This window comes from Thunnus maccoyii, chromosome 18 (genome assembly GCF_910596095.1).
Source record: "Thunnus maccoyii chromosome 18, fThuMac1.1, whole genome shotgun sequence".
Taxonomy (NCBI): domain Eukaryota; kingdom Metazoa; phylum Chordata; class Actinopteri; order Scombriformes; family Scombridae; genus Thunnus; species Thunnus maccoyii.
The window spans coordinates 21975334-21990685 of record NC_056550.1 but is presented as its reverse complement, the minus strand read 5'-3'; the positions used below and the strand labels follow the sequence as shown (position 1 = coordinate 21990685).

The 15352-nt window shown below is 39.4% G+C and overlaps 1 protein-coding gene across 1 annotated transcript; it reads left to right on the top strand.

Annotated features, from left to right (window-relative positions):
- Positions 1 to 2946: 2946 nt before the first annotated feature.
- rprml (reprimo-like) lies at positions 2947 to 4364 on the top strand. The gene has a single exon (XM_042393560.1). It carries the CDS (start codon positions 3328 to 3330, stop codon positions 3661 to 3663), a length of 336 nt encoding a protein of 111 aa, XP_042249494.1. The 5' UTR covers positions 2947 to 3327; the 3' UTR covers positions 3664 to 4364.
- The last annotated feature ends 10988 nt before the right edge of the window (positions 4365 to 15352 follow it).

The window sequence follows — 15352 nt, the reverse complement described above, 5'->3', positions numbered from 1 at the left end:
ACCAACCATCTGTCACCGGGCTCACAGGTCTACTGTTGCTTAGGAACAAGTCAGACACTCACATCCATGTCTGTATGCATCCTCATATCTTCATATACAGTTGTACCAACAATAACCACTAGTTAGGAACATTGCTGTCAGTTACGGGCTCAACAATTACATGTGCAGCATTTACAATTCAAAATCTGCTTTGTGATGCTCCAAAGAGTGTAAAGTTATAAATCAGCAACAGGTTCTTCACTTTATGAGGAAATGTAAAAGGCAAACTTCTTGAAAGACAAATAGATTTACTAATTTTCATAAGACTTTGATAATAAGTTAGTTAATGTGTTCAATGAAGTTTCCTCTTCCATGACTTTGCAACTGCTTTCTTCTAATCCGTGGATTCTTTTGAAATTTTGTATTTTATAGCCTCAAAGAGACATTGTTAGGTTTTAACTGCACTGGATGATTTACATGTAGACAGAGAGATGAAGTGTAAGTACAAGCTACTTTCCATAATCACACCGTGATGAATAATAGAACAGAATCAAATTGCACAGCATTGATTTACATGCCGCAAATTAATTTGCAGCAACCAAATCCAAAGTCTAATGAGATTATTTGATCTCATTGTACACGAAAAACACTCCTTGTGCATCTGTTATCAGCCAGTAATAAATGATCTGAGAGTAAACCACCTCCAGGCTTATGAAAGGTATCTGCGGATGGAGCTAATCACTGTTTGTACACATGTTTGTCAGTTGGTGGCTGAAAGCTGCTTACCCCAGACATCAGGAGCATCCCAAATTGAATTTCATGGCCTTTGTTTTTAGACAAACAGCAGATTAATCCGAGAGGCTCCACAGACAAGTCTTGGGGAGTCGTTTCAAAATGTTTGAGGCTGTTTTTTTTATTATTATTAACCTGTTGAAGTTTATCAATGCAACTGTTTCATTTCACATCTATACAAGTAAAGTATTATGCTAAAATAGGAAAAGATCTTTTAAAGAGCATTAGTGTGTTTTTATCTACTGCATAATGACATTATAATAGCAGTTTGGGGGAGTTACAGCAGCTGTAATACTTTGGCAAGGTAATTAGATAATAAATATTAAACTTCTAATTTGGTTACGGTACCTCTTTGCAGAGATTTTAAAGTCCCTCCCTCCATGCAGCAGTAATGGCTCCATTAAAAAATCTGCACAGATATTTTCATACATTTGAAAATGTTTGAAATTATAAAGCAACTGGAGATCAAATCCATCAGATCGTTTTCCGTCAGCACAAATCATCCTCTTGGGTAAATTTCAGATATACTGGGCAAGTATCAATCTGCGTTGATGGCTAGAAGACAGCTACTTATAGACATGAGAGAAGGGGAGAAGCATCACAACAAATTGGGCGAGTTGTGAGCAATAGACCCGACATAAGCAAACATGATATACAGAGTTTTCACATGAGTTTCCTTGTGGAAATATATAAATATTTATAAGACACTACTTTAAATTATGGGTAGATAGTTACATTATGACAAATTACCTGCAGACTTTGAGATGGAGAATGATTTTTTTGAGCAAATAATCCTGAATTATTCTTTAAAGTCGCATCATCTGATTATATTGGTTAATCAAGACTGTTAAACCAAATATATCTTAAGTAATAAGGACCCATAAATAAAATATACTTCAAAGATAAATATCACATTGTGACACACAAAGTATTAACATTTTTTTCCCACAAATGCAGCCTGTCAATACAGTATTGACCTCATAAAATGAACCCTTACATTATGCATGAGGAGGAAGGCAAGTGATGAGGGACAATAGCATTATCTTCACAGAGATGGAAGAAAATTCTATTGCTAATGATTTCTGTTAATTTATCAAATGGTATATGTGCACTGACTCTTGCTTTCCCAAGGCTCACATTTCTTTACAGATCAGGTTGCAGGGATTTCACCTCTACTTTACTTATATGCTTTTGTCCCGGACAGCTGAAATAGTTACAGACAACACTTGAAAGACAAAGTAATATTTGAATAACACATTCCAATAAAAACACAGAGCTGTCTGCTGTTCATGGGGGATTCATTTCAGCCGCTGCCTGGGAAAGGAAACAGCAGGCGCAGTGAAAGCAGGGGAGCCAATATTTCTGATAAATATTTGCCATGGTTCAATCATAGTTTATTAATTCATGTCCTCATTTCCAACTTATAGCTCGCTGTGCCTATATTGGTCTCTTTCTCAGGGCTCCTAAGTCACCGTGACAGTTTCCTCAGCAATGAGCATTAAACTCAATAAATACCTCTCAAAGTTTTCTTTATTGTTTTTCAGTGCGGATAACAATCTGCCACTCACATTGATTCAAACTGAACTGAATATCTTCGGGTTTGAACACTTTCAAGAGAAACCTTTGAAGTTAATGTATATCTGAATCCATAATGCTGAGTCTTTCAGGCATTATTGATGTGCAGAAATGAGGTCTACACAAGAGCACACTTCAAAATGTCAATGTTTATGAGCCGTTTAGCTTCATACATTCTTGAAAACTAATTTTCTTTAAGTAAGGGACTTTGACAGGAAGTAACACTTGTTTGAAATACAAATACACTTGTTGAATCTTTTGTTTGGGAAAGATCTTATTTCCGGGAAAAAGGTTATTAACACTCTACTCCAGATATAAAAAAGGAAGAAATCAACGAGACCAAAATGTGCATCTAATATAAAAATCATAGATTAATTTCACTCATGTGACAAGAAAGACAAGTTGCTACACTGAATAACACTAAGACTTGCTAAAATGAAGATTCTTTCTTTCTTTCTTTGTACATCAGAAGAGGAGCGCGTTGTCTGAGGCCACCTGACTACCTCCCCTGGTGAGGAGTGGTGATGTGGTCCACAGGGAACTCATCATCACTTTAAAACGCACCAGAGACTTGGCACAAAAGAAGCGCTCGCAGGCGAGCCCAGGAGCACAGGGACTGTCTCTTATTACACCGTATTTTGCACCTTGCGCAGTGTCTAAGAACACTCACTTAAAGTCAGAAAACCGTTGACTCTAAGTTGAAGAAACTTACTTTTGGTTGCACCTGATGCGACGTTGTTTGACTGCAGCAAACAGTTCGGTGATGTGGATGTGGTCATTACGCACTGAAGCTGTGACAAAACTCGATGTTTGCCTGTAGACCTGGACTTTTAAAGCGTGTTATTTTTCGTCTTCTTCTTCTTATTTTTGCCTGAACAGTCACATGACGCAAAGTTTTGCTTGGAGTCCAGGTTTTGTGGTGAGACTGTGTGCCTGTCAAGCGGAGTCGCGTGTTTTATCGCTGATAACCCGCAAGGAGACATGAACGTCTCTTTCTTCGGCGTGACCCAGGGCGCACTGTTTAACGGGAGTCAGACCCTAGCCGGAACTCTGGCAACGTACTCCGGCAATGGCACCGACAACGTAGTGACCGGCGACGGTGGCGGCTCGCTGGTGCTGCTGCAAGACGAGCGCAAACTCTTCGTCATGCGTGTGGTGCAAATCGCGGTGCTGTGTGTGTTGTCGCTCACTGTTGTGTTCGGTATATTTTTCCTCGGGTGCAACCTGATGATCAAGTCGGAGAGCATGATTAACTTCCTAGTGAAGGATCGGCGACCCTCCAAAGACGTGGAGACGGTCATGATCGGGCTCAGCTAGAGCATGGTTGAGCTGGTACTGTGGAGAACTGAAGCGGAGATCCGGTGTGGGGATCTAATTCGCGTTTACAACCGCAGATCTGCATCTGCATCTGCATGTACCTATAAAAAAGACGCTCTCTGTGTGTCTTAGCGAGGAAAGATATGCAAAAACTTCACATTTCCTTCCGAAAAATGACTACAGGAAAGTAGTCCAGCGACCAATGTTTGTGCGTAAAGCTTGTGCGTAAAAGACGGACAGTTGTTTACACGTGGGCCGATCTGTTGATTCTTTTGAGTGAATTCAATATTGCCAACTTGAACAAAGTGACGAAAATGTTTACAAGCTGTTACCTCATTTTTTGTTGAGTTATTTCATTTATGTTTCTGTTCATTTAAAATAATTGTTAATGAATGTTTTTTAAAGCTGTCAAAAAGCATGATTGTGAATTCTTATAGTTCCACGTCTGCTAGTGAACTCTGTGGACGTGATGGATATGTGGGTATTCTCTATACAAAGTATTTTTCTTGGTCTCATTTGGTAAATACACTCTACTGAAATCTTGCATGTTTTTCAACAAACTCAACAACACAGCTTTATGGAGTGATTCTGGTCATGTTTGGCATGCTCGCTAATTGATCTGTAAAGTGATTTCTGGACCCGTTTTGCACTTTTTGAAATCACTGATGCTGCATGAATTATTTTGTACCAAAAGAAGTTTGAATTGCAGCATGGAATTAAAACATTAAACTGACCACATTAAGCCTTGTCATCTGTTAATCAACATGATGCATATCATCCCAAAACTGCTTAAATCTTTTTGATAGATTAGGGATCAGAAAATCATGTTTGAAGGGATTTTTTTCTTCCAACATTGTGTTTAACTCTTTAAACCTATAATTTCATTATTACTCACTGTATGAACACCTATGCCAATCTCCAAAGGGTGATTTATTTTGTAATTTTTAACTTAAATCAGATTGTGAAATGTTGTCTGATCCATCTCTGCCTTCAGATCTAATCAGATCTGATCTTTACTTAAGCGAATACATTAATGCAATAGCAGGTGCACCTTTAGAATTAATAGGATCCTTTTTTAAATAAATGTTACAGCAGCTGCATCAGAAAAATGGCATTTTACATAGCTCTATCTTAAAACGAAGGCAAAAAAAATCAGGAGCAGTAAGATCACGTCACGATCACACTTACAGTAATAGTTAAGTACTCAGTAAAAGCAGCGTGGCATTTATTGCGGCTTTATATAGAGAGGCGATGAGAGGCCAGGCTGGGTTATCCATCTTGAGGACAACAGGCCGAGCTCATATTGGCTTCACAGCATTTAATCTGATCTTTCTGAAGAGTGACCAGCTGCAATCAAAAAACATTCAGGCTCACTCAGACCACTTCAACTCCCAGCCGGCCCTGCAGCACCTCAAGGGGCTTGAGTATGAGATGCACAGAAGTTTGTGTTCTTCTACTTTTTTTTTTCTATCAGAAAGTGTGTATAAAAGAGTGAAAAGAGATCATAAATGTGAATGAGAAAGCAGAGGGAGGATATGTGAATGCGGAGTGGCTTTAGAGGGATTTCACACAAAGAGGACATATACAGACATCCATGAACTGTGAAATATCACTGTCATTGTACTTCAAGATATGAATGCTCCTCCTGGCTCTTAGTATATGCACATTCTAGACACCTCTTTTGAAAAAAAAAAAATCCCATCTATTTCAGACAGAAAACCCACAGAAAGTTTCATTCTAGGTGTGAGGTATTGAGTTCTCATTGTATCTATCTCAGCATTTTGGTTCAATTTCTCTTCCATTTCTTCACTATTTCTATCTGCACAGCCTCTTCCTTCCCTCCTCATGCCCCACTCAGAAGCAACCAATGTTCTCATTATTATTTCAGGACTTGTTAAAAGAGCTGGGGTAGATGAATCCTTACAAACACACCCATGCATTCACACATGAGCCCATTCACTATGCACACATAGGACACTGATGTGCAGCAGACCAGCAAATTCTGACATCAACCAAAAGTATTGCAAAAAAAACAACAACAACATGAATAAATAAAACTCATTAGATAGCCTAATTAGACTTTAACAGCTGAGAACCGCTCCACAATCTATTTTAGACACAACACATGTCATGAAAATACTAAAACATGTCGACATGGTAACCACCACATCCCATATGTGACGCTCTCATTATTACTTTTAGTTTTTCTGAGCAGGGAGGGAGCAATTAATATGAAAGTATAAATGATTATTCACACTTACATGGATTAATTTTTAAAGCTTCAATATGATATTTTCTCTTGAAGCAGGAAACTATATAGGCAAATAATATTGTAAAACATGATTTCACTAGATTTCATATAGAAAGGAGGTCAAGAGGTCAGGCTAAATTATCCACTGCAGAGAACTGCTATTAAAACTACTTATAATAGTTCTTTGTGAGCCTCGCATTTCCTTCCAAAGACTCTGATATAATCCTCAGGGAGCAAATAAACAAAATTGTTCTGGTATTGTTTCCATGTACCAATGAATGCTTGGTGGAAACAAGGAAGCATGCGTGCTATTTTTAGAGGAGGAAAAGTTAACCATTCAGTTCTTAACTTGCAACACTGAAACTCAATTTCAAAAAATTATTATATAGTAAATCAGGCATTGCCACGGCACAATCCCCCAGAGAATGAACTGCGACACTGAGGGCAGGGGTGCATTTATGGGGGGCCTGAATGATTCGGAGGGCTCACTGCTGGACCCTGGAACATGCCAGAGTTTATAGATACATGTTATGTGAGAACTTCTGAGAACAAGTGAGCTGCTTTAGCTGGATTAAGAATGGGGAAGTCATCTTCCTGTGCCAAAATGTCCAGAAAAATGGTAACAAGCTTGGGTTAGATTGATGCAACTCTTCGGGTTGTTATAAGGTGATTTACACAGAGACCAACTCTTAAAACAGCATGTTTTTACGATTAACATGACAAATATTAACTGCTCGTTGCAAATGCTACCACTGACCACATCCTTGTCAACTGAAAGTAATGTCGACCAGACGGCTATGTGATATGTGAAACAGCACAACTCACAAATTCAGTTCATATGCAGCTGTTTTGTATAAATTAAATATGTGACAGAAACCCCAGGCAGCTGAATCAAAATGCTGATGTGCAAATGCACAGATCAAACTGTCACTCCCTTATTTCATACTACACTGAACAAACATCACACAACTATTATTAGAATTGGCACTGAATGTTGCGATTGAACATACATTGCTAAAGCAAGATTGCAGCATATGATTGCATTCAGGAAACTGCAAACACAAGTTTGCCTAGTTAAGTTCTAAAAATGGAATATCATGACCACAGTGTAGTTTCTTTATGAGCTGTGTATGTAAATGTAAATGTAAGGGAATGCATAGAGCATTTCAAAATAAATACTTTTCCTCTGATTCTTTTGTGTAATTCTTGTCACTTACACATATAAAACTCCCTTCTTTGATTTGGCTGTATATCAATTAAAATTAGTCACCATTTCGCCCAAGATCCACTTAAAGTTCTCATTCTCTCACTTTGAGGGCACTACGAGTCAGCCACTACCACCGAGCATATGCTAAAGAGCGAGCATGGAGCACCATCCATGTGTCCACAATCTGTTATGGACACATGCACTGTTATGGGGCTTCTTTTCGCTTCACTAACCGGATGATCTGCTATAATCATGGTGTATTCTTTTGAGATAAAGGACGACGTGTACTGTTCTGGTCCAAACAAGTCAGACTGCTTGACAAGGAGCCATTGTTATGATGAATAAGACTGGACCAGCAAAGGTTGAATTGTAGTTAATTATAATTCGTGCTTGAAGAGGATATTAATAGGCTAATGTTGCAGTGGCGGAGCAAGAACAACACGTTAACATGTTAACCCTTCACCCCAATCAACATGTTGCAGTTGTGTGCCTGTTTGATGTGTTGCAAGCGTGCTCCATAGAGCCGCTGTACATTTGCTTGTCAAGAAGGGTCACTGCTGACCTTTTACAGCAGAGATCCTCGCAGAAAATAATGAACAGCGCACTAGCCATGAAATCATGACAGAAATAATGGTGATTAAAACAGCAGTGGCACTCAACACCTTAACTGTAACAGAGATAGCTCAGCTTTGAGTGAAAATACCTAACATATCATCGCAAAGGTCTCTTGATGTGCCTAGCTTTTCACCGGAAGAGTTTGACACGATACGGATTCGTCAGTGAGAGCGACAGTGTGGAGAAAGCCATTTTTAATTCCCTCAGTATTTTTGATTAGAGGGCAAGATACACAAAAGATCTGTTTTCTATGCCGACACAGAGGTCCCACAAGGATGAAGTGGCCTTTCTACAGCCTCGTTCAATCTGTTTCTAATGGGATGTGCTGTATTCAAAGGAGGGAAAGCAATAACAATGCATGCAATGAAGTTGAGGAATGGAAGCGGTATCTCATATCTCAAACAGGTGAAGGGATGTAAACATTCACTTTTCTCTCTCTCTCCCTTTGGTGCACACACACACAATAGAAAAATCATTTCAAAAGGTGTCACTGATGCCCCCACATGGCATCTACACTCAGATTTCTGCATCTATTTTGCTTTCTTTTCGCTCGAACACAGCCTGTTAAAGTTATTTCACTTATGTTGCCACTGAAACAGAATGTTCTCAAAAAATGCCTTATTTTCTTAAAGCATGTCTATTAGCCCCCACTGGCTGGGGCCCGCGGAAACTGGTGGAATTTCGGAAAAAAAACACTAAATGCACTGTAAACACACAAGCGTTCAAACACACACACACACACACATACCGACAAAACACATACACACACCTTTTCTCCACATCTCCCCAGGCAAATTGTGCTGCATCCAATCAGCAGGGAACCAATAGTCCTTGCATTCAAACTCATGAAATTTTAAATAAATCTATTATGTGCAGGCAAATGAACAACAAACAACAAAATTGCCTCATTCTTTCCATTACCCACAACACCATGAAGTTGAAAAGTTGGCGATTACACACACACACACACACACACACACACACACACACACACACACATAAACACTTAACTCAATTAACGCATTTCGAACCATCCACAAAATGGTACACCTACATCATTTCACACCCGCAAATGTGTCTCTATGCTGCACATATTCTCAGCGTGAATATGAGCATCATTTGCCAATATGACTGTTGTTGCTTTCATAATAATGCTGTGCTGTCAGCTATAACCTGAAGACGTTCTTCAGTTTTTGGGTGATGTGATGTGTCACTGTGCTTTTTTTTTTTCCCCTGCCCGGTCCTGAACTTTGCCTGTCAGTTTGTCAGTGTGTCCTCACTCTAGCGGGTCTGTCCCTTCCTCTCCTGACGCTTTTTATCTGTCTGCACTTTCAAGAATTTCTCTCTCTCTCGCTCTCAGACACATTGAGACAGCAGTGCTGCTGAATTCTCACAGACACGTGTTAATAATGGATGAAATAAGGAGTTAATACAGAACAACAAGAAGGTGACTATAAATGTAAATACCCTAATGAGTGATGTCTAAAGTGAAAAGCTCTGGAACATTAAAGCTACTGAAAGTAGGCAACAAAAGCTTTACAGTTAAAAGAAATTAATTATCCTCCTTCTTATTCATTTTTTAATGGATGTGGACTCTTATTTTATTAGTTTACTTTGAAAAGCACAACATTAATAGCAGCCATAATCTCAAGGAGGAAGTGGTTTTACATTTTTAAAAAGGTGGGACTCATTTTTTTGTATGAGTCATAACAAACAATATGCAAATTATTACTTAGTATTCACAGGTTTCGCTCTCACATGTGCTTTTTTGTGTAAAAAGCTTAATCATATTCAGAAGGAACAGATGTCTGCAATAAAATGAAACAAACAGAGAGAAAGCCAGTGTTACTGTGATCTTTAGCAGCACAGGTGGCCCCGCAATCTGATTCTGCACTGCAGCTTTTATGCACTGAGAGGAAAAGAGGCAGAACAGGTACATCCGTCTGTGGCTCACTGTTATTGAGAATGACATGCTCTTTCCCCTGTGCCCAACCTCTCATTGAGGAAATCATAAACTATTCTAAATTAAATTATCTAATGAGCCTCCCACCGTAGGAAAGTTTTAGATGGAGCATAATGCCGCTAAGGCTCATTGTCTGTGCAGGCCTTCGGCAGTAAGGTTAAATCTAATTCTCATGAGGGATGGCAAGTCATACGTCGCACTAAACCATCTTTCATCTCCTGTTTCTGTATTTAGCCAGGGATCACGTCCGGGTCAATCCTGCATCTGGATACATGCACAGATCCACTTGGAGCGAGAGGACAGCTCAGGCACTAGGGGATGTCGGATCAAAACAGAAGAAGGGAGCTTGGCACAGGTTGTGTCTGATTAAGTCAGTATTCAGAGAGGAGCACTGGAAAGTGGGAGCTGAGACACAATGACACCAGCTTGGCTGCCTTTAATGGAGACCATCATCATGGGACTAATCAAGCCCACAATAAACACAAAGCAAATATCCAACAGAATGGGAGCTCATTCTGTCTGAGGCGCCACGGCATTAATATGCTTTTCACTAATGACTGCATCCTAAAGGGGGTGGTGGGTTTCTCATCCCATTGATTTTCACTGGAAATCACTTGTATTGACCATAAACCGGGGCACCACTGTGCACCATCATTACAAACCTTTCCCATCGCCTATGACACACCTCCTCCAACCACTCACATTGCAAGATAATTGGTGTCTGTGGCTAACTACTTTATTATGTATTAATAAACTCAGAGTGTGCAAAGAGACGTGTTAATTGGCTCGAGTTGGTGGTAGGCACTATACAAAGCTTGCCCATTGCCGGGGGAGGAGGTGGTGGCGGTGCCATTGGGGAGTGTCTGTCAGTCAGCCCGGCTCTTTAGGGAAAAGAGAGAAAGACGAGATATATTCAAAGCCTTATCTCTCGTTGCTTCTCTGGCTCTCTTTCTCCTTCATCCTTACATGCCAGACAGTGGACCACCAAAGAGAAAATAACATTCACCCTCTCTGCCGTGTCCTTCTCTCTATTTCAGCTCTGTCATGTCTCTAGATATCATCTCTTTTCATCTTTTCCTCTTTTTCATTCACAATTGCAGCACATTGCAAACGAGAAGGCTGCAAACTTCTGCCTCTGTAAAGCGGTCGTGGTGACATCGGATAGTCCCTGTTGAGCATTTCTGACCGTCCAATCACCCTGATCAGAGATTTAATAATCATCTGCCGCAGAGATCAATCAGAAATAATTACAACACAGCCAGACAACCCCACAAATACTGTACTGCAACATGCGGGCACTCATCTAAAAACTTAAATATCTATTGTTGTGTCTTTCTTGAGGGTATTTGAGGCCATGAGCATTGCAAGTTTATCAGTGGCAGACAGCGATAGGAAGAGGACGACAATAAACCTTTAAAAAATTGATCTTTGCTGACATCTAAACAAACCTCAGCGTGCCGTACACATGCACACACACCCACACATGATTTTAACACACACACACACACACACACACACACACACACACACTGCTACCACCACATAAGGGCTGCAGGGTGGTGTTGCCATAGGAACGGGGAAAGGTAATGGCCATGTTCTTGTGCTCATGCCGCAGGAGGTGAGGGGCAAAAGAGGGGTGTGTGTGTGTGTGAGTGAGGGGGGCTGGGGGGGCTGAAAGTGAGTCAGACTTATGGACTAATGATAAGAGATTTAACTTAAAATCTGCTATCATACTGTCACCATCCGCCGAGGAATGACAGCAACAACTCCGGAGAACATCAGCGTACTGATGGGATAACATTTGAAGAAATGCAATAAGTTCCAGGCAACAGTGATGCCATGCTATTTGCTTTTTAAAGCGTTCAGCAGAACATCCAGTTAATGTGGTTAACGCTGTTAGCTTTGATGCAGAGAGAACCGCTGGGTGTCTCCATGCATGGCCTTCCCTCGCTACCCTGGGGTATGAATAAATGATCTCTAATGCAATGAGCTAACCCTTTAGCCAACACTGATGACCATTTGTGTGTGTGTGTGTATGTGTGTGAGTGTGCGTGTGTGCATGAGTGCCATTAAATATTACTGAGAAGTGCAAATAATTTAATCATACCTCAGCGGCCCAATCCCTATAGATAGCTGTTTAAGTGTCAGAAAGCTCCAGGCGCTCATTCATATTTGACATAAAATCATCTATGCATATGCATAGATGCATATATGCATATATGCTTCCTATAATATTCTAATAATATCCCACAGATACCGAGAGTGAGTTTATATCAGGACCTTGTATGACCTCATTGCACTTTATAGGGCTAGGTGATACAGATGAAATACTATTAATAAGATTAATCAATGTTTTTCCTATATTGATATATGATGTAACACGATGAGCAATGTGCAAAATCACATATAAATGAATCCAACTGGTGTTACATGCAACAAAGTTTGTTTCACTTTTATAATTACATGAGAAAAAACTCCAAACACTTAGAAGTCTGAATTGACCTTACTTTCCATTGTTAAAGTTGTCCAGTGATAATTGTATGCAAATATTACTCCGTGTGGATTACATTTCTTTGGTGCTATTTGCGCAGCACTTTTCTCTTATTTCTTTTTTGATGCTATAAAAAAACAATGTGTTATTCCAAAGCGGTTGATGTGGGGCGCATTGGCTGCGTTGGATAACAGGATGAGAATTATCTTTAGGCCAGTCTGCCAATTAAATATAGTTTATTAGTTTCCTCATCTTTCGCAGAGTTGGTCCACCTGCTGCTGCGGTTTTTCCTCTCCCCCCCCCCCCCCCCTTCCTCCTTCTTCTTCTCCTCCTCCTCCTCTTTCCCCGCTTGATGCTTCCCTTTGTGTCACTTTGCCCACACGATGACAGGGGGCTTTTAAAAATAGAGACGATCCACCCAGATTACAGCGTTTTAATTACAGAGCTGGAGATGCGATGGGGGTGTAGAGGCCCCTTCCACTGACAGCGAGAGAGGGAGGAGGTTCGAGGAGGGAGGGAGAGTTGGAAGGCAGATTGGTACAGTGAATGTAAACTGTGCCCTAATTAGTGTCGTCTGCCATAGTGAAGCTCTCTCGCTTTAACTGTCTATTATACATGCATTGCTGGCTGTGTGTGGCATTCTGAGCTCTCCATAAATACACACCTGTGGCCGCATCACAGTTTAAATATTAATTTTTAAATATTAATACACAACAAATTACCTGTGGGGATCCCCGGTTGGATTCAAAGCATGACAACTTTATCAAACTCAGCTCCTACAATCAGAACAAAGCTTCAGTGATGACTGATTATGATTATACATGTGCTCAGAAATGTTCTCTGTCCACCTCAGAGAAACATTTAATTTTAAAAGATCTGGAGGTATATAAACAGTTTAGGACTTTATACTAAATAGTGTAGCCCTCTTATAATGAGCAATAAAACATAAAATGGGCTGCATCTTCAGTCTCATCTAAATCACATAGCAAACAGAGTCTTTTCTCTTCAAGGAGACCAGTAAACCTGCCTGTTTTTATGGCTAATGGTAATTTACTGGACCTGAACGTAACTGTGCACACAGAGATCTTTGACTTCTGGATAAATTCTGCTTCACATAAGGTTCCACACTGTAACAGTTTGTGCTGGGCATCATAAATATTACACTGTAATCTGTTTTGGAAAATAATGCAGAGAATCAATTATGCAAAATAAAGATCTCACCTCATTAATCCGGGGGTGTCCATGCAAAATGTCCCAATTAAAAATCTTTCTAGTGAGCCGCTGTTCAGGCATGTTCAAAGAGTCTGTTCCAAAGACGAATCATCTCACATTTATATCTGATGATTAGTGGTTCCCATCGTATATCTCTACTTTTTTTTTTTTAAATGTACATTTATATAGATTGGCATAGATTACAACTATGTTACATCCATGAACTGTTTATACACCAGTTGTGAAAGCTTCATATAAGGAGTTATAGTAGTTAACAAGTACACTAATGAACACTTAAATACTTCCATATGTCTGCTTAAAACAATATTATAGTATGTTATAAACTATTTATGAATTGTTCCTTATGCTGTTTATAAATGCAAAATGGGAGGGAGGTGATATAAAGTGTTTCGTACTTTATGTGTTAAGATTTTTCTCTGATCAAATATATCTATTAGCTCTTATCTCTGTGTTGTTGAATAAGGACGTGGTCCATGTTATCACCTCTTGTAATATTGTAGCCATTGGGCAGCTTATCAATATTTGATCATATTCCTGAGCCACATGGCCAAATGTAAGCATCATCTCTGTCTGTCTTCATACTATTTAAAAGTTTATACAAAATGAAAAGCACTATGTACATGTTTGTTGTGTCCTGTGTCCTTGTTGCACGCTACATGTAAGTGCTGGAAAAATGACTAAATTATATACTTATATAAACTTATATACTTGTATATACTTATATTATATGTGCGTGCGCATGTGTGTTGATGGACACTATTGCTTCCACTGTCTTCCATTGTGCAAAGTCACAGTTTGATTTCCTAGTGATGCAAAACTGTAGTGCCTTTCACATTTTTACACTCAGTGCCAGAATAGTCCACTGTTAGTGTAATTAAGTAGTTGAAATGTGTACTTTATAGTTCTAGTAATGAATTGGGACACATCAACAACAACAAAAAAAGCCTAAATTTTGAGGATTGTTAATTGAATTAAACATAAAACAAACTGTTATATGAGGTATCATCCTTCAATAAAAGTGTTACACAATACTACATATCTCTTTTAAATATAAGATGCATTTTTTGGCCTTTTTTTTCAGCATGTTTAAAGAAAGCGGTGTGATAGATCTTATTGCATATTAATGGATAAACATCTCATCAGCACAATGATTATTGGTACTTGTTAAAGACTGCTATTTTATGAAAGTCATGCATTTGAATAAATGAAGTCTCAAACTATTAATATCCAGGAGGCGTACCTACTGCGGTTTTTCATTTAAATGAAATTGTAGGGTTTTTTTATAGTTTGATATTTAAGTTTTTCATTTGCTCACTGGCATAAAAAACTTATTACATCCAACGTGATTCACTGTTGTGAAACAGTGATGAAAAAGTCTAAACGTGGGCGGATACTTTTTATGGGCAACGTATTATAGTTTTAGTTCCTTGACTTACCAGCTGCTCTACTGTTGGTTTTCAGTGAGTTTACTAATTACTTGCATACTGTAGGTCAATGTAGTGATCACAGACGGATGGTGAGTGTGTGTGTGTGTACAGTATTTGTGTGTATGTGTTGTGTGGGTGAGTGAGTGTGTGTGTGTGTGTGCATATGTGTGTGCAGACTGTTGCTTGTGTTTTGGCGTCTTGGCAACCTGTTACTGTGTGCCTCTGCACTTCAGCAAACAGGTTAGAATTGCATACTGAGTATCTTGTAAATAATATCAGCTGAAGCGCTCACATATGGCATGGACAGAAGATATTTATCCACACTTTCAGCCGTATGATCCGCAGGCCTGTCAGATACTTCCAGTAAGTGTTCATTAATTCAGTCTCTTCTTTGGCAGGTTATTAGAGTGTCAGCTAAAGCTCTTTATCTTCGCAACAGCTAACAGATTGCTCTTTGTGTAGCTCAAACACGAAACCCATCACGGATCCTGAGTCTTACGTC